Genomic DNA, 20745 nt, shown 5'->3' with positions numbered 1-20745 from the left:
TTTGAGGAATGTTCACAGACAATATGTGAACGATTCTTCAAAAAATTTGGATCTGGATGTATGGGGCTGTATATATTTATTTAGGATAGTAAGAGAAATATTGTCAATTGTAAATGTAACAAGTACCCAGCGACCTTCTGTATCTTGATGCTGTGAAATTCTGGTAGGTTTGAGAGATTTATGACAGAGTATAATTACCCCATTTTTGTTTGTGATGGAAGGGGAGTAGAAAATGTCCTCCACCCATTGTTTTTTAAGCTTAATTGCCTCAGAGTCGTTGAGGTGAGTCTCTTGCAACAAAGCAATGTGGCATTTCAAACGAGCTAGGTGAGATAAGACACGCTGACGTTTAATGGGGTGTTTGAGCCCCTTAACATTCCAAGTAACAGTTCTAAGTTGCATAACAAGAAGTATTAATAAACAACTGCTGTAACAATGAAAAAACTAGGCATATCAATTTTGCAAAAGCAAAGAAATGAGAAAGAAACAAGATAGTAAAGAAAAAGAAAAGTAGGAAGACGACCTCCAGAAGTTGTATATACATGGATGTGGCAATACAGGGACTAAAGTCCACAAAAGCTAAAGACAACAAGATAGAAAGTGAATACCCCGAAAGGTAGAGGGACAGTGGAGAACCTGAAAAGACAGGCAAGAGTGGCTTCAGCACAACAAAAGTGATATTAGATATCAAAACATATGCAGGCGAGTTTCATGGAAGAAAAAAAACATACAAACAAAAAATGTACCTTCCAGGAGACCAAATAACGTAATAACTACAGTAAAGGACTATGACATGAAAAACAATAAAAATCAAAGCTTACCAGTGGAACATGTAGGAGAACAGTTTGGATGGTGAGAAAGTGATACTGTTGGGAAAGGAACATGAGGATTGCACAAAGAACACTATCTAAAAAAAAAAAAAGATATATCTATATACATATATATATATATATATATATATATATATATATATATATATATATATATATATATATATATATATATATATATATATAAGAAAATAAGAAGATGCAGAGAAGGAGAAACATAACCATTACTATTAAACTGTCCAGAAAAAAAAAAAAGGACATTAAAGACAAATTAAATTATATCTTCAAGTAATTGCAGATGCTCCTAGTTCCATTGCTTCTGTTTTGTGTTGGTTAATAAACGTTTGTAGTGCTGAAGGTTCTTCAAACGAGTAAGATTTGTCCTTGAATGTAATTTTGAAAAGGCAAGGGTGAAGAAGACCATATCGAACATTCAAGGATTTGAGTTGTGGACGTAAGTCCAAAAACTGTTTGCGACGTGCAGCTGTAGCAGGAGAGAAGTTTTGTGTGAAAAACACTTTATGACCTGACCATAGCAAAGAGCCCATCTTTTTGGCCTCCGAGAGTATTTGCATCAAGTCAGTAAATTGGAGAAAGAGAATAATAATTCCTCTAGGATGGCCAGAGGGCCAGTTGAAGTCTGTGGACCTAAACGATGTCCCCGTTGGATAGAGAGGGGAGAGGTAGGAGGCAAGCGAAGAATTGAAGGTATTGCTGTTTGAAGGAATGCAATCATGTTAGAGCCTTCCGAACCTTCTGGAATCCCAAAAAGGCGAAGATTATTTCTCCTATTTCTGTTTTCTAAGTTTTCAGTAAGCCTTTTAAGTTGAGCTATGTCATTAGAGATCTGAGGATTGACAGTGTTACAATCTTCAAGGTCACTGACTTGTGTCCATCATAAAGGGCTTTAGTGCACGCCATTCCTCCATGACATCATCTAGAGTAAGATTTGTAGGTGATTTTGAGGGAGAATCAAGGTCTTTTTTTGGGCGCTTGACGGAGGAGGTGTTAGATGTTTTTTTTGCAATTGCGCCAGCAGCATGTGATGAAGAGGCGCTATCCTTTAAAAAGACTGCAGCACTATCCATTGTTAAAGCTGATGGTAGAGAAGATTTAGTTATATGTGTGAGCACCACTCGAAGAGGATTATTAGACTTGGAGAAAGATGATGACTGGCAACTCTGAGAAGGTCTTGATGAAATTATATTATGATGAGAAGCTGCTGCCAGAAGTTTCCAAAAACAGAGCAAAATATAATAAAAAAATATATAAATAGAAAATCCTAAATTATTCTCTCATAACAGGCATGACAGAATACCACAAGAGCAAAGCACTTTACTGCACATAGTCAAACAATTGGTGACTAGTTTTAAGGGAACCTTCTGAAAAGGAAAAAAAAACCTCCGTCAAAGGAAAGCATTTACCATGTTATGAAGAGCAATTTGAAAGAGAATTGAATACTGAAAGTTGAAAACCTCAGTTAAATGTGCTTGAATAGAGAGGTCAAAAGTTCAGCTGGCTGTCAGAAGGTAATAAATATTCCATTGCAGAGGAAACTAGATTTGTAGAATCACATCCAGGCAAGCAGTTAAAAGTCAAATAGAAACATCTCTGTGAAAGTTTAGGTTTGTGCAGAGGCTTAAGGAGCAAATGCGGCAGATAAATAATTACCTCAGGCCCTCACATGAAGTCTCTGAAATGACTTCAAAACTTGATGTCTCTGTAAGATAAAGGCATATTTATGGGGCAGAGCTCCAGTGCTACAAAATGCTGAAGAAATTAATAATTTTGATGTGAAAGCATCTCCTTCTTTCCAGGAAGTGCTAAAGCCTCCCGGAGCTCTAAAGAGCAGCAGCTATCTTGCGTGACCCAGCCACACCCCGCCATGTAATTCTGATAGGGCTACTCCATGAGCACTACAAAAGCTGCAAAATTATGAGATCTGTTTTAATTCCACAGGCCTGCTGTCTTTCACCCATAGACTCTGTTTTGCTGTTATATGAACTCGCTAACATGTTCTGATGGCATTTTCCTGTCTTACTGTTTTTCCATCTCACTTCCATTCACACACCAGTCTACAATCAGCTCCAGGCTGTCCAAGTAGTAGGACGGATCCCGGTACTTGGTTCGTGACTGGCATGCCTCTGAAGGCAACTTGGCTACTCCATTCACATCACAGTTATGTGTACCATTTCTAACCGCTATCCTCCATCATCCACATATAAACATTGTAGTGACAAGCACTGAACTGATGTCCTATTGCTTGACAAACATAATTGCAACACCTGTATTCTGTTGGACCTGGCCGTTCTGCAGGGTTATCCCTGAACCTTTTGCCTTCTTCCTCCTATTTTTCTGACTTGTTTGGGTTTTCTGTGGGACTCTGGGCATTTTACCACTGCTAACCAGTGCTAAAGGGCATATGCTCTCTGTCTAACATGTATTGGTGATTGGTTTATCCATGATTGACATATCTGATTTACTAGTAAGCCCCTAGTAGAGTGCACCAGGTGTGCCCAGTGCCTGTAAATCAAATGCTACTGGTAGGCCTGCAACACTGATTGTGCCACCCATTTGAGTAGACCTGCAAACATGCCTCAGGCCTCCCATTGCAGTGCCTGTGTGTGAAGATTTACATTGCCATGTCGACCTGGCAAGTGCACCCACCTGCCAGCCCAAACCTTCCCTTTCACCACATGTAAGTCACCCCTAAGGTAGGCCCAAGGCAGCCCCATGGGCAGGGTGCAGTGTATTCAAAAGGTAGGACATGCACTGGTGTGTTGTACATGTCCTGATACTGAAATATTGCTAAATTCGGTTTTCACTATTGCTAGGCGTATCTCTCCCATAGAGTAGCATGGGAATGCCTTGAAATATCTTTTAGTTGTAATTTTCCATTGAGAGCAGATAGAGATATGGAGTTTGAGGTCACTAGGCTCACAACTTAAAAATACATCTTTTGGTGAAGTTGGTTTTTGAATTGTAAGTTTGAAAATGCCTCTTTTCTTGCTTGAACCATTCTGTGACTGAATACACATCTGGTTCAGAATGACAGTTGGGCTGTTTATGTATTCAATGTAGACAGTCACACAAAGGGAGCTGAGATGTGCCCTGCATATCCTGATGGCCGTTCACCATGCTGATGGGTCTTCCTGAGCTAGAGTGGTGGGAGGAGCAGACACTTGCACCTGAATAGAGCTGTGCCCGTCCTCGAACAAAGCAGTCTCCAACCCCCTCGAGTGTGTCTGGGGCAGGGCAGGGAAAGGCACGGTCTTGTGGACTAGGGTCTTGTGCACTACAAAGACTGCTCTTTGAAGTCTGCCTACTCCAAAGACACAAATAGGTATAACTACTGGACCTCTGACTACACACAGTTAGAACACTTCTAGACCAGGACCAGGAGAGCTGGATGCAGTAGGAGGGATTGCCACTCTGCCTGTTGCTGTGTTGTGCTGGCCTGCTGCTTCTGTCCTGAGAGTAAAAGGACTGAACTTTTCTTTCTACATCCTGCTTTCTAAGGTTCTTCAATGGCTTGGACTGAGCTTGCCGCCTGGTAAGAAGTCTCAGGGCCATCAAAGACTTCACTTGTCAGCACCTGGGCTCTCTTGCTTAGAGTCCTGAGTTGTCAAGTGGTGCCAAATCCAGTCCCTGGGCCCTTGGGAAAGAGTTCTGGTGCAAAAAGGAACAAAACTAATACATTGACTTCCAGAACAATTTCGAAACTGGTGCCATTCTCCAAGCTGTGGTCCCGCTTGAGTGCAATGACCGCAACCTACAACGCAGGCCCTGACCCTGCTGCAACACCTCCGAAGTCCTGCCACAGCGTGAGTCCAGAATGCAGTGACTCCCGACTCCGCCACAGCATCTGTGGCCCCGTGGTGTGATCTTGAGACCGCAAAGTCAACATCTCATGTCTTGAGCTAATGGATTCATTGACCCCGCCTTGTCGTAAGGAACCAATGCTTCGCTGCCAATTATCCCAATTTTCTCCAATGGGGAGCGCAAGGGCCCAGTTTACCAAATGCCTGCGGTCACATGTATCTCGAAGGGTGGAGGCTTGGTGGTTATTATTGGAATACAGAAGTCTGACTTCCCAGCACAGATCCTTACATGGCCTGAGTGCCAGACTGTATGTGAAACTGGTATCTTCACTTTTAGTGTGGCCTTGTAATGACACTAATCGACTGCCTAGGCCCAGTCTTGGTAACGCGAGGTTCAGAATCATGTGTGCTATCTGGCAAAATACACCCAACATGCGCTTATAACCGAGATGGGATTGCTGTCGATGTGTCAACTAGAGTGGTGGTGGCTGTATAACAAGGTTTGTGAAATATGAATTGACCTTTTTCTTGTGTCAAATGCAAGTGCAGATTACTGATCTCCTTGTGTAAAGTTCTGCTTTAGTATGAATCATGAGCATTGGGCTGACATTCTTTGTACACGTTGAGTGCATGTGTATATGGATGATGTATAGCACATGTGTGGTAATAAGACTCTGTGGGTCTTGGGCTCAATTCCCTTGGACCAGATCATTCTCACCTCAGTGCCTAATCTAATTAATGGGTCCCACTCTGTAACTCTGGGCAATACCTTGCTTAATCTCCACAATGGCCCTGACAGCGCTTGGATGCCTGGGGGTGCCCAGGAGTGGGCGCCTCACAGGGAAAAGCTAGGAGGGGTTCCACAGCGGTATGCGTACAGCGCCTTGAGACCCTAACGGGTGAGTAGTGCAATATACAAGTGTGAAGTTTACAGTTGACAGTTTTACAGTTTTGCCCCAGTTAATGATCATCAGCCAGGCATTGTCCTGATCTATTGACACTGTGCGCTTCGGAACCACATCTGGGCACGTAGGGCAACAAACTAAAGTATTCAAAAAAGTGATGGATGCAATGTTTGAATTAGTCTAAGCAATTGGTAATCACTCTGGCCTCATCCCACTTCTTCATTATTTTGCACACCACGCTACCATAGTTTGGACCCAGCCATATCCAAATCAATCTTGACCCTGCTCCAATGGGAACACTCCAGCCTGGAACGCCAAGTCAAGTTGTTTCTAAACAGGAACACAAGCAACCAGGGTTGGGTTCAACCAATTAGGGCTCATCAAGCAGGAATAGATTGGCTCTAGTGACACAGGATGCGTAGGACCCCTATCTAGATATACCTGTCCCACCTACAGTGACACATTAAAGCATATCAAAAAGTGATGGATGGAATGCTTGGATTAATCTCAGCTACTGGTAATCACTCGGGCTGCAACCTAGCCCATCATTATCTTTCACACCATACCACCTCAGTTTACACCCAGCCAAATGCAAATCAGTCTTGACCCTGCTCCAATTAGTACAGTCTAGCCCAATCTACCATTCTAGGTCCTCCCTGAACCGGAACACAAGGAACACAGAACCAGTTTGGCCTTAGTTAGGGCTCATTATCCCTAAGTAGTTTGGTTCCAGTGGCACAGTGTGCACTGGACCCACGTCTAGGCATGTATCCCACCTAGGGCGACACACTAAAGTATACAAAGAAAGTGATGGATGGCATTCTTGAATTAATCTCAGCCACTGGTAATCACTCAAGCCGCATCCCAATCCTTGGTTATTTTGCTCACAGTTTGGACCCAGTGACATGCATATCGGTTTCAACCCTATTTGAATGGGAACAAGATAGCTGAACTTGCCAAGGCAGGTCCTTTGTGAACTGGAAGGCAAGCATCCCATGACTGGTTTTGCACTAGTTAGGGCTCAACATTCAGGTATAGCCTGGTTCTAGTGACACAGGGTGCAGGGGACCCACTCTCCCAGAGTCCTAATGCCAACTAAAACTAGTTCAGCCAAAATCAGGGAGTAAAAGGGGAAGGTTTGGGGGGATACAATGCCAAAGATGTCAAGTCTAACACCAGCCCTTTTTATAGCCCGAGGCAGCACATGTGCATTCGTTCTCCTGGGACACTCTGTTCAGCTTTGCCCTGTCCCTCTAATACAATACCTCAACTGTGGCCGATTTATCAGACTGTTAAAGATAAACCTTGCTGAAATGATTGAGCTGAACATATAGGGGGTCATTCTGACTCCCGCCGGCCGCGGTAACCGCACGGCCGGCGGGAGCCGCCAGAAGACCGTACCGCGGTCAAATGACCGCGGCGGTCATTCTGACTTTCCCGCTGGGCAGGCGGGCGATGGCCAAAAGGCCGCCCGCCCGCCCAGCGGGAAAGCCCCAGCAACGAGGATGCCGGCTCCGAATGGAGCCGGCGGAGTTGCTGGTGTGCGACGGGTGCAGTGGCACCCGTCGCGATTTTCAGTGTCTGCTAGGCAGACACTGAAAATCAATATGGGGCCCTGTTAGGGGGCCCCTGCAGTGCCCATGCCAGTGCATGCACACTGCAGGGGCCCCCAGGGGCCCCACGACACCCGTTACCGCCAGCCTCTTCCTGGCGGTTTAAACCGCCAGGAACAGGCTGGCGGTAAGGGGGTCGGAATCCCCATGGCGGCGCTGCTTGCAGCGCCGCCATGAAGGATTCTTTTGGCCAGGGGAAAACCGGCGGGAAACCACCGGTTTCCCTTTTCTGACCGCGGCGTTACCGCCGCGGTCAGAATTGGCCTGGAAGCACCGCCAGCCTGTTGGCGGTGCTTCCGCAGCACTCTGCCCTGGCGGTAGAAAACCGCCAAGGTCAGAATGACCGCCATAATGTTGGAGGTCAGTGGCTGAAGCTGAGCAGTGCCCGTGAAGTTTCCAGACTAGAATTGCAAATATCCTGAAGAAGGGAATCTACTTGTCCCGAAATGTGTCAAGATTATATGGAACTTGGTTTTTGAAATATTCATTAATTCAAAATCAACATAAAATTTGTTTTGAAACAGAAAATAATTCCCATGAGTGTGTGCACGAGCAAGAATATTTCCTTGACAGGGCAGTTTCTATCAACAATTTTGCCATAAGTCCTGGGGTTGCAGAGGCCATCTATGTGGCTTTGTCAAGTGTCACCAGCTCCACACCTAAAAAATGAAATTCATAAACACATTGTTGGTGCTTGCATGCTAGATTTACTATGTAGATGATGTCTGGATGTGCTGAGGTTCAATACCGTACTCACAGCACCATGGTATGATTGTGTTACTAACACCTCTGCCGTGGGAGGGTCTCACACCAAGTGTGCTCAGTCTGATGGATGGATAGATACTTCCAGACCTATGTATACACATCCCCACTGTGGCACACACTCACAGAGATGTGTGCACTCACATACAGATGCACATTGTCTTGTACAAACTCACAGATTGCTATCCCTAGCCCATACATATTCAAATTCACACAAGCACACTCTCACAGACACACATACATGCGTACAGATGCATATATGGATTGATAAACTCATAGATTGATAATATCTGACCATACAAAACCAAACCCACAGACTCACACAACTGCACAAATGCAACACACATACATATTCACACTCACCTACAAACACACAGAAACATAGAGATACCTACACATGCATACTGTTCCAGATAACTCCAGAACCATGCATACAAAAACACATCCATTAGCACATTAACCATGAACATAAGTGTGCACACCCACACAAACACACATTCAGAGTAAGATGTGCATATAATCCCTAACACAGACCATGTAAATCTGTGAGTACTAACCTGAAGGTTTATAGAGTGCTTTTTGTTTTTTAAATTTTAGGAATAACTTTGGGTCGATTTCACTGGCCATAAAATCAAGGACAGTGACTCCAGTCAGTATATTTACGTGCCACCTGCTGGGGGCCACGACCGAGTGTATCACAGACTTCTGTGCATCTCAATCCTTGACAGGTCCACTCACAGCACAAGCACAGATATTTACAGACAGACAAGTACACATCACTCTCTTCTGCCACTCACCCTTATAGCTTTATACTGTTCCTCTTCCTTGACTTTAGACTTCAGCTTATATTCCTCCTCTTTCTTGAGATGATGCAGCCACTCTTGAAGTTTTACCTGCAGAGATGAGAGTGCAAGAAATAAGTGTAGATCAGTAGAGCACCAATGACAAAGGCTGAGACTGTCATACATCAATATTTTAAATACGGACCTAATGTGATGCTATTATAAGAACCAGTCATACATATCACGATTGTAAGTACAGGCTCCAAGTATACCAGACAAGGACATAGTCTAAGGTGTCACCTGCTCTGACCCGGAAGGACCTGGTGCCAGAATTCCTACTCCAGGTAAACTAGCATCACCACTGGCCCTTACTTCTGCTTGAGAGAGACACTGTGCAGCACTTTATGCCAGTATATGAACAAACTATGTCCAAGTAACACTATCAAATAATCCAGAACAACACATGAGCAAGTGAAAATATCTAATCTAACAGGTTTCTATTAAGTGGAATTACGGTGTTTGCTGCATCTGTACCAATAGATAACAGAACATATTTTGGAACTGTAAGCATAGAAATTGTGACACTTCATACTGTGGTTACATCATAGCATAACACTCAGTAGATCCTCATCAATGCACACTGTTTGGTAGCACATGCTCCAGACATCGCTAGCATCGCCACATAACACAACATAAATGTACTCTTCCTCACTGAAACCTGGCTCATGTTCTACTCACATCCCCACAGTTATAGCATTCACTACTCAAATTGTAAATTCAGGGGAGAGGCCTGCAGTCATATACAGGGTATCCTGGACCCGCAATCTTATCAACTCTACCATAACTTTTGAGCTCCTCTCCCACCAACCTCCTTTCTTCTGGGACAAGCACCATACACACTGTTAAAAATGGGGTCTCTGGTTGGCAGTCAGTTTGCACTCTGTCCAAGCAGGGGCCCTCAATCTAGTCAAGGTAAAGGAGATACACACCTAGGATAACCCCTGCTCACCCCCTTGCGAGCTTGGCACAAGCAGCCAGGCTTATCCCAAAGGCAATGTATAAAGTATCTGTACCAACACACAGTAATACAGTGAAAACACTACAAAATGGACACCACACAGGTTTAAAACAAGGCCAAAACGATAAAACTCTGACATATACAAGTAAAGATATGAATGCTGCAAGATTAAACACAAAAATAGTGCCTAGAAGCACAAATGCTGCTATTTGGTGTTATCACGGCATCGTGACAGAGTCGTTTCCCACAATGCAATGCCACTGGCACCGGTCACGGAGTGACAAGGACCCCCAGGTACAATACCTTATAAAAAAGTGAAGAAACAAGCCGGTGCACGGAGTCGGGAAGCGAGACGTCACTGGATCAGAGGCTGCCTCATTTCTGGTGCTGCAGAGCAGAGGAGTGGAGGCATCGGGTCCTTGCTGCGGAGCGGTGGAGGTGAGACGGCGTCAGTGCGAGGTGTCGGTCCCTTACAGTTCCGGCAGGGTGGATGTCCGGCAGGTCAAGATGCTGTGGGGCAACCTCACGAGGTTGAGATCACGCCACAGGGTCGCAAGCACTGCTACCGAGTCTGGTGTCACGAATGTCGGTGGTACGACACTCTGATCTCATGAGTGCTCTGGACGTCAGCGGCTGCGGCGAAGTTGGGCCTGCGTTGTCGGTCTGGTCATCGCACTTCAGCGAGGTCCATGGCTTCAGGTGCAGGCTTCTTCAAGGGTTTGGTGGATGGGCGTCCTTGCAAAGTGCTCGGAGTCATCCGAAGTTATTTTACTGGGATTTTCACCAGATTTCACTTCTGGGGGCCCAGGAACTGGTATGGCGAGCAAGAGTCCACAGCAGGTGAACTCAGAGACTGGTTGGTGAAGTCTTTGCTGTCCCTGAAACTTCAAAACAAGAGGCAAGCTCAGTCCAAGCCCTTGGAGATACATCTCAAGCATGAATACACCACAAAGTCCAGTCTTTCAGGCAGAATCAGCAACTGCAGGCCAACCCAGCAAAGCACAGTCACAGGCAAAGGAGGTGTATTCCACCTCAAGCTCTTGTCCTTGGCAGAGGTTCCTCTTGAATCTTGAAGTAATCTAAATGCCTGGGGGTTTGGGTCCACTACTTATACCCTTTCCTGCCTTTTGAAGTTGGCAAACTTCAAAGGAAAGTCTCTGTTGTTGGCAAGATCCTACCTTTCTCAGGCCTGGCTCCAGACTTATGGCAGGGGGCTGGAGACTGCATTGTGTGAGGGCAGGCACAGCCCTTTTGGGTGTAAGTAAACACTCCCCCTTCCAGCCTAGCCCAGTTGGCCCATCAAGATCTGCAGGCTACACCCCAGTTCCCTTTGTATCACTGTCTAGTAGAGATTCATAAACAGCCCAACTGTCAGTCTGACCTAGACAAGGAATACACAAGTAGGCAGAGTCACAGAATGGTTTAAGCAAAAAAATGCCCACTTTCTAAATGTGGCATTTTCAAACTGACAATTTAAAAACCAACTTTACCAAAAGATGTATTTTTAAATTGTGAGTTCAGAGACCTCAAACTCCATATCTCTATCTGCTCCCAAAGGAAAACTGCACTTAAAAGGTATTTAAAGGCAGTCCTCATGTTAACCTATGAGAGAGATAGCCTTGCAACAGTGAAAAACGAATTTGACAGCATTTCACTATCAGGACATGTAAAACACACCAGTACATGTCCTACCTTCAACATTCACTGCACCCAGCCCCTGAGACTACCCAGGGACTACACTACGGGTGCCTTACATTTATAAAAAGGGAAGGTTTGGGGCTGGCAAGTGGGTACACTTGCCATGTCAGATTGGCAGTTTAAAAACTGCACTCACAGACACTGCAGTGGCAGGTTTGAGCTATGTTTACAGGGCTACTAATGTGGGTGGCACAACCAGTGTTGCAGGCCCACTAGTAGAATTTGATTTACAGGCCCTGGGCAGTTCTAGGGCATTTTACCAGGGACTTACTAGTAGATCAAATGTGCCAATCATGGATATGCCAATGTACACATATAATTTATACAGGGAACACTTACACTTTAGCACTGGTCAGCAGTGGTAAAGTGCCCAGAGCAAACAAAACAGCAAAACCAGATTCCAGCACACAGAAACAACCTGAGCAGTAGGGGCAAAATGTTAGGGGAGACCATTCCAACGATGCCAAGTCTAACAGACACTTTCCAAAACTCAGCAACCTTGCATTATCTCTCAAAAATAATAAATATTGTCATCATGATACTTCTGTGAGTCCAGGGGGTGGCTTATATTCAGAGCCCTCATTGCCCTGAGCCCTGGGGCTTCAGAGAACGGCCCAGCAGAAAGCAGAATGGAGCAAAATCAATGCATGGGCTGAAAGAGATAGCCTAGAGAAGGGGGAGCTAAGTCGCTAGGTGAAGTCTAATCTTTATATTTACAAATGGACAGTGAAAGCTTCTTCACTTCCTCAAAGAGATGCCCTGAAAAAAGTACTGAGAAATGTAGACTCTACCATTAGTGCATCAGGTGTATGGGCACTGGGGCAGTGGTGTGAGGGGACCACTAGACCCCAATTACGGAAATGTTACTAGCAAAAAGGAGGGTGGTGAGCCATTTCCCTTGTTAGCATTTGGGTCCAAGACCTCTGGCTGCACAGGGAACAGGTCCCAAGCATCAGGGGGGTGAGATGTGGGACCGTTTCCTGTTTATTGACATAAAGGAGCAGAGCTACCTTTGAGCCTCAGGCGTAGGTGTGATGGCCCAGTAGTGTGGACAGAGTAGTAGTTATTATTGGTGCTGCAGGTGTAGTGCAGGGGCCCAGGGTTGTGAGGGCCCAACGCAACCTCTATCATGGCTGTTTTACCTTCATTCCATGCTTGCGTCAGGACTCAGTGCACCCTTGTTGTGCCAGTGTTACATTGGGCATGGAACCAATGGCCTAAGCGAGGAGAAGAATGAAGCAGAGAAGACACCTTAACTTGAGCCTCAGAGAGATGGCAGAAATTAAGGCAGGGGGTGGTTTTATAGGGGGCAGAGCAGACTTCCTGCTTCACAATGCTTTAGCTCTCATTAGTGAGGCAGGGGCGCGGGAGCCCAGGAATGTGAAGGGCCCACTGCATCACAATTATGACTGTCTTACATTACAATTGAGCCATGGTGGATAGCCTTAGGGCTGAGAGCATCCTTTCTACAAAGAGGCAGGCAACATTTGAAGGCTCATTTTGTCTGAAAAGGAGAGTCTGTTTCAAAATCGGAATGATGGCCATGCTTGGTGGGAAAATGGTGAAGGAGACAGAGGGGACACCCTCAGGGCTGTAGCTATCATTAAAGCAGAAAGTGCAGCTGTATTGTGTCCCAGGAGAGTGAGGGGTTCACAAGACCCCAAATAATGGGAGTAGTATTGCTTGTCCATTCCAGTTTTTTACATACTTTCTCATTTAGAAGTTTCACATTTAGTGTGGCTTGTGAGATACTGAAAAAGTACCTGAAAAATGATCTTATACCCAACCTCCTGCACCCAGCCCTGCCCCACAGCCCCCACGTCTTTTCATAAAGTGTTGGAGGGGGCCCTTTGTCAAAACACTTAGGGTGGGAGGGGCTCAGAGTAAAAAAGCTTGAAGACCCTGGCCTAGAGAGATTTTTGGATTGCTGCATTCCTGTGAGCTGTGAACACACTGGAGGAAGGGAGAGCCAGGCTCTTCAGTATACTTCAGAGGGTACTCTCTGATTCAGAGAGAGATCACTTGAAAGGGGTCTGGGCACATCTCAGGAAGGACATGGGGCTGATTAGATAACCATAAAAAGAACGACTGAGACCCTTGGGTTCACTTTTGATACACATTTAGCTGTGGCTGACACCCAGATCTGAAACTCTAGTCACTGCCGTGGCCTGTGCTGTGGGGCTATCGGATTTGGAGTTTCCCCTACCGTGACAGATGGCTTTCTGGAAGAATAGCAGGCAGAGGAGAATGCACTTAAAAGGAGTTAGAGGAGAGGGCAGTTAAAAGGAAGCAGACCCCCAACTACAAATTCTCAGCGCCTAAATCACATTTGGTGTCAGGAAATGGACTATAGAAAAGGGATATTGAGGCCCTCAAAATTGTCAACTGTTAAGAAGTCAGTCTGGCTGGGTGATGTTGGGAAGCTTGTGACTTGGACTGGGGCCAAGGCTTGCCACTCTCCCAGCTGGGTGAGGGGATATCACCCAGGGATTCTAAGACCACCTGTGACTGGAGCACCAGTACCTGTCTGTTAGCCAAGACCAGTATGCCCTGTGAGGCAAAGGAGAGCATTTGAGGGAGCAGGGCCCAGTGTGAGATTCTGGTGATTGGATCTCTGAAGTGAGGTGTGAGGACACAGCTTCTAAACCAGTTGGACTGTAGCCTGTGTGCAAAGGGAAGACAGGATCCCTGTAGGCCAGGTGGGGCTGTTGTGAAGATAACTTCTGTGGCGACTGGGCTGTAGCTCATGTGCAGACTCAAGTCGGCAACCCTGTATGCCAGGTGGGACCGCTGCAATGATTGCTGCCATGCCCATTGGGCTATAGCCCGTGTGCGGAGTGAGGACAGTGAGTCCATATGCAGGTGGGGATACCGAGAAAAGGCAAGCATGAATGTGGTTGAGACCACTGTTGAGAGGAAGAAATCACCATGGTAACTCACATGGGCCCAAGCCCTGACAGTGTATCTGCACCAGGAGTATCACATTCCCCCCACCCCACCTGTGAAGAGGATCCAAAGATACTTATCAACATCGGAGGAGCATTGAGGACAGCAGTGGCCTGTCTTTGAGGGCGGAGGGGCCACACTCCTGCACCTTTTGGGCATAAAAAGTGTCTGTCAGGTTGAGCAAAGGTTAGCCTCTCTTTTTTTTCAGGACAGGCAGCCAGGAGCGAGACATGAGCTAAATGCATAGGCTCCTGGCTGCCTGAGCTGAACTTTGCTGGGCTGAGAATGTCACAGCTCCTGTGGGTGTGACCTCTTCAGCCTAGCAAAGGTCCCCAGGGCCCTCCCTCTCCTGATGAAGGAGAGAATCAGTAATAGCTTCATACCTGGGCGCTTCGGGTTTAAGTCCTGAAGTGCCCAGGGGCAAGTGTCTATCACTGACACATTGTCATAGAGTTGGTGGGGTCAGCAATCTTTCTGATTCCATCCTACTCTGTGACAAGGTAGGTCAACCAATGATTCAATGCAAAGGTGCTTGTATAGGGCATGGCTTCCCAAACCAGGCTTCCCCACACTAGATGCAAAACAACCCTTTACAGGCCCACATTAAAATCCTGAAACTGAAGTTAAAAGAGGTGTATTTTTAACATTTTCCTAAAACTGGCTTCTGACGATTGCTTTCTGAGGAACAACGGGAGGTCATTCCAGAGCTTGGCTGTGAGAAAAGCAAAAGAACGACCTCCACTCCTTACTCTATTGATCTTTGGTACCACCAGAAGACCTTGGTCACTTGAGCACAGGGCTCTTCCTGGAACATAGGACTTGAAATGTGTCCAGATGATCGGGGACTTTCCCTTGAATGGCCCAATGTGCTATGCACAGGGCCTTCAAATAATTTTTGTTTTTGAACAGGGAGCCAATTTTTGGAATTTGATAAAGCGTTCTAGCCGCTACATTTTGCATTACTCGCAGCCTTTTAATTCTGTGTTTCGGACTTCCTAAATACAGGGTGTTTCCGTAAAGGCGAGAATTTATAAGACTCTGTACCACTATTTTTCTTGTGGGGAAAGGTAGCAAATGCAGGAATTTCACTATTAATCTTGGCATGCCAAAGCATTCCCCTGCCACTTTGTTAACTTGAGTGTCCATAGTAAGCTTGTCTTCTATCCAGACACCCAGGCTTTTTAATGCTTGGGATGGCTTTGGACTGTCACCCAGATACTCTGCCCATGAGAGTTTCTGCCACCTGGTCTTATCTTTGCGTACCACTAGGACCTCTGTGTTCTCGCCATTGAGCTTTAACCTGCTATTAGGCATCCAATCTGTAACTTCCCTGAGATAAGATTTTAATTTGTATGTGGTTTGAATGGTGCTAGGTATCAGGTACAAAATTACATGCGTGTCATCTGCATGTGACACTAAGGCCAACCTATGTGAATGAACAGTGTTGGCCAGTGGGAGTACATACAGATTAAATAATGTGGGGCTGAGTGAGGGAAAGCGACAGTCCCAACCCTCCTGGGACCACCGAGGCTTCTCTTCCAGAAAGATGCAGCAGGTAAGTATTGTTTTTTAATGACTGCTGCGTGTGTGTGTGTATGAATCTATGTGTATTTGTGAGGGAGTGTTGTGAATAAGTGTGTGTGCACGCATCTGCTTGTGAATGCATGGGTGTAAGTCAGTGTGCATGTGTGTGTGCGCCTCCCCACTCCTGCCCCCTCAAACTTGTACCTACCGGCTGCCACTGGTTGTGGATTCCCGGCCTTAGGCCCCGCAAGACTCCTTGCGAGGAACTCAAGGACAGTCGACCACTGCCCCTGCAGTCCACATGTGCGATACTCACCGGAGACAGCTGCTGTAGTGATCTTGGAGACTCCAGTTGCGCAGGTCCTGCTGGAATGGATAAGACTGATTGACAGGCTGGAAGGCCCTGGGGGAAATTACCTGCCATATAGTGCTTCGGTGCAGGGACACTTTTGACTTTAATTGGAGTTGGAGTGCGACTTCTGACCCCTGGGCACTTGGCTTAACCTGAATGTCGCCCACAGTGATTGGGAAATAACCACTACCTCTGGAGAGAGGGGAGTGGGACTCAGGAACCGCCTATTGAAACACTTCAGCACTGACCTCAGGAACTGTGTGTATTGTTTGTGATGCCATATTTTACTTTTTGTTGATATATAGATACTAATTTTTTCATAGACGCAAGTATTTGACTGGACAATAATTTTTGCTGCTATTGACATATTTTGAGTTGTGAGCCAGTGTTCACCTCCCGATGTCTACTCTGCGCCCTTCTGTCTACTGCCCCCCTGAGAAGCGTTTGACCATCGTCTCACACTACCAGTTAGAGTCAAGTGCTGAAGCAGTACTTGGCTGAGGTGCTTATGGTCCATAGTAGATTGGGCCCTGGGACATCAGGAGCAAAAAACCTTAACCCCCATGGTTTGCCCCAGTAGCTCCATCTTGCCTGTGGACCTCTGAATGGGGTTCTCACAGCAGGATAAATGCAGTCAGATTCAGACCATGAACAGTAGGTACGAAAGTCCTAGAGCAGAGTGACATCCTTCTCTGATTGTGTTAATATTCTGGCAGACCCCCAATATCTTCTTCTGCAGGAGACTCATACCACGAGTCTCTCTGTAAGTGCTTTATATTTTTATATGAATAATACAACAAAACGGAGAGGTAAAATGCTGCAATCAATTACATAAGAGTTACACAATTTTATTTTTTCCCCATAATTTGGAACAAAAAAGCTCCAGACGTCCTAACCATGTGTTATAAAAATCAATTCTTTATTGTATTGTTTACCTCTGTTTTTGGCAGTTCTGAAAGAGGACTCAGGACTATGTTTACAAACCGAACTGGAAGCAGAGTTTCCCACTGAGTGTATGTCCAGATTTCGCTATTCAGATAATACAGATGGATGACCACAGATTTGGGTGTTCGAAGCCCTGAAGAAGCTCATGATGTATGAGCAAAACACATTGGCTGTATTCTATGAAGAGAGTTGAAGGAACAATACAGAATTGTAACACCATTTCAAGACATCTGGAGCTTTTCTGATCCAACTTATTGAAACAATTTGGGTAACTCTTATGTAATTGACTGCAGGATGTTGCCGCTCTGTTTTTTTTTGTATTACTCATAGCTTTGGGTTGTTGGACAGCTAACCCAGAAGACATGGACAACTGATCAGTGAGGATTTGTAGGGAACTGACTGGTGGTGCGGTGAGCTACCCCCTAGCTGTCCAATATATTTGTTATATTTTGATGTATTGCTCGCCACCAGAGAGCAAGACTGCATTAGGATATAGAGGCTCAGCCATGGTGATATTCCTTTTAATGTTTCCCATGAAACTACTAGTGTTTGTGGCCCCTTGACGGGAGAATGTCTACTGGTGCTACCTTCTAAATCTGTGCAGGATGAAATATCTGGGTTCGTTCAATCGCCATTTCTATATGTTGGATAGGTGTTTTGACACAGACGTGTATAGCGCTGTATTGCAATTAGAATGGCCTCACAGTGCTGTCAGACTTGGGTACCTTCAGGCCCAGGTCTATGGGTTGCAGGGCTTGTGGGGTTCCCCTGTGCAGCGATGGGGCCTCAGTGTGTGGAATGTTTTCTGTTGTAGGGTGAATCAGATTCTGTAGTCAGTGCGTACAGTCCCCCTACTCTTTGTATCACCTTGACCCCCTCACTACTCCTTACACCCCCGGCCCTTCAGTAGAATGTTTTTAGGGCTGAGTACAACTGTCTGGGTTGAATATCTCTTCTGATGGAAGGAGAGACCATATGTGGTTCGCTCGCAAGTTCACTGGTTCCTCCCAAAAGTCTGGGGCTAACTATGAATCTGACTGGACAGTTGGATTGACGCCAACTATCAGCTGACCCCTGCAGGATATTCAATGTTCCCCTTTTACCTTTAAGGAGCACTGCACAGCAGTGAAGAGAAAGGCAAAGACCATGTGTAAGCGCTGTACTCCAGGCCTGAGGAAAAACTCTGGTGCTGCTGCTGAAGGACCCAAGAGGTGGACGGTCTACTTGGAGAGGACTTGTCCAGATCACCCAGAACATGGGTTCAGTGTTCAGCAACTTGAGGTAAGGTCAGAGACTCTGAGCTGCTCATGAGGAGCCTTTAATCACTGCACACCCCAACTTACAGTCATCCTGTGAGGGATCCACAGACCAGGCTTCGTCACGCAGCAAATGCTACAGTAGAACTTTACTTTGGGGCCCATGAAGATGTAAGTCTGACATGTCGTGACCCTGACTTATAACCTCGGAATACTTGCACACATAGCTGCTGTATGGCTGCCTCCTCAATGGGGCTTCCAGTGTTATCTTATGATCCCTCAATGCCCACAGACATACCTTGTACTCCTCTGCAGCCTCCTCTACAGGACTTGCTGAGTGAGTTTTATGCTCCTTGGACTCCCGGCAGACCCAGCATATCATCCTCTGATCCTCTGCACAGAACAACCTCAGTTTCTCTTCATGTTTCTCACACAGACTCTCCTCTGGGGGCTTCACGGGGGGCAGATGAAGCTGTTTTAACATTTCCACCATGTTCCCCAGTTGCCTGTTGGGTCGGAGGTTTTTCCCAGGAGATATTCCCCTGCACTGTGGACAGGGGAAGTTTCCATCTCCTCCCTCCCAGCTCTGAGTGATGCAGGAACGGCAGAAGTTGTGTCCACAATCAATAATCATCACCGGATCAGTAAAATACTCCAAACAGATGGAACAAGTGGCCTCTTCCTTGAGGCTCCCGAGCTGAGCTGCCGCCGCCATGATTCAGAAATGCAGGAGGTATCCTTAAGTTTCGATTCTCTGTTTCTGAAGTGGGTGTGTCTGTGTGTCTGGCCCTCTCTGCGTGTCTGCCCCTCTCTGTGTGACTGCCCCTCTCTGTGTGAAGTGGGTGTGTCTGTGTGTCTGCCCCCCTCTGTGTGAAGTGGGTGTGTCTGTGTGTCTGCCCCCCTCTGTGTGTCTGTCCCTCTCTGTGTGAAGTGGGTGTGTCTGTGTATCTGTCCCTCTCTGTGTGAAGTGGGTGTGTCTGTGTGTCTACCTTTCTCTGTGTGCGCTGGGACTTCCTGGTTCATGTTACAGTCACAGAGCAGGAGGAGGACTGACTCCTCTGCTGTCTGTGTTTTACCTCCAGGTTTGACAACATTTAGGGATCGTGTGGTTATTTTTTGATATTCTGTTAAGTACCGGGAGCTTTTCTGTAAAATGCTCTGTATTATTTTTAACATGCCAATTCTGCAGGTTCACTTTTATAATCATTTAGGAAACACATAAAAAGATCGAAAATACATTTGTAGTGTATTCAACATTTAAATTTTTGTGTTTCAAAGGCACAAAAAACATTTTTGCTGCGTTTCTCATTGTTTTTACTACCCTCACAATAGAAATACTGGTCAGGTCGTGGCTTATAGTGGGCACCTGATGGTACTTATACCTTGTGCCAGGCCCAGTTATCCCTGATTAGTAGTGTTCTAGCAGCTTAGGCTGATAGAGGTAGCTTTTGCACAGCAGCTTAGGCTGAACTAGGAGACATGCAAAGCTCCTACTATACCACTTATATCATATAGCACTATATCATAAGAATCACAATACTCAGAGTTACTAAAAATAAAGGTACTTTATTTTAGTGACAATGTGCCAAAAATATCTCAGAGGATATACTCCCTTAGGAGGTAAGTAAAATACACAAAATATACACACAAACCAAAATCAGGTTTGTACACAGTTAGAAAAGTAGTGCAAACACTGTAGAATACAATAGGATGCAATAGGCCTAGGGGCGACACAAACCATATACTCTAAAAGTGGAATGTGAACCACATATGGACCCCAGGCCTAGTGTAGTGTGTAGAGGGTCGTTGGGAGAGTAAGGGTGTCTAAGATACCCCACCCCAAGACCCTGGAAAGTAGGAGTAAAGTTACCCTACTACCCCAGAAACACTCTAAAGTAGTGATAGGAGATTCTGCAAAAGCAACAACTGACTGCAAAGCAATGACCTGAGCAATTCCTGGACCTGAGGACCTGCAAAGGAAGGGGACCAAGTTCAAGGGTCACGCAAGTGTAGGAGGCTGGCCTGGCTTGTAGTGGGTACCAGAGGTACTTTCACCTTGTGCCAGGTCCAGTTATCCCTTATTAGTGCAGAAGAGATGTTTCTAGCAGCTTAGGCTGATAGAAGGTAGCTATGGCAAAGCAGCTTAGGCTGAACTAGGAGACATGTAAAGCTCCTACTATACCACTGGTGTCATATGCACAATATCAAAAGAAAACACAATACACAGAGGTACTAAAAATAAAGGTACTTTATTTTTATGACAATATGGCAAAAGTATCTCAGTGAGTACCCT

At 45.8% G+C, this 20745-nt stretch overlaps 1 protein-coding gene across 1 annotated transcript in view; it reads right to left on the bottom strand.

Moving 5' to 3' along the window:
- Positions 1-19394, bottom strand: part of LOC138301383 (E3 ubiquitin-protein ligase TRIM11-like) — a 194872-nt gene extending 175478 nt beyond the window's left edge. The window contains exons 1-2 of the mRNA XM_069241818.1: positions 18751-19394; positions 8729-8824 (exon numbers count right to left, since the gene is read on the bottom strand). Of these exons, the coding sequence (XP_069097919.1) occupies positions 8729-8824; positions 18751-19167 (513 nt within the window). The 5' untranslated portion in view covers positions 19168-19394. The remainder of the gene's footprint in view (positions 1-8728; positions 8825-18750) is intronic.
- Between the last annotated feature and the right edge of the window lie 1351 nt (positions 19395-20745).

This window comes from Pleurodeles waltl, chromosome 6 (genome assembly GCF_031143425.1).
Source record: "Pleurodeles waltl isolate 20211129_DDA chromosome 6, aPleWal1.hap1.20221129, whole genome shotgun sequence".
NCBI lineage: Eukaryota > Metazoa > Chordata > Amphibia > Caudata > Salamandridae > Pleurodeles > Pleurodeles waltl.
Note: the sequence above shows the minus strand (reverse complement) of the source record. Positions and strands in the feature narration are given on the sequence as shown.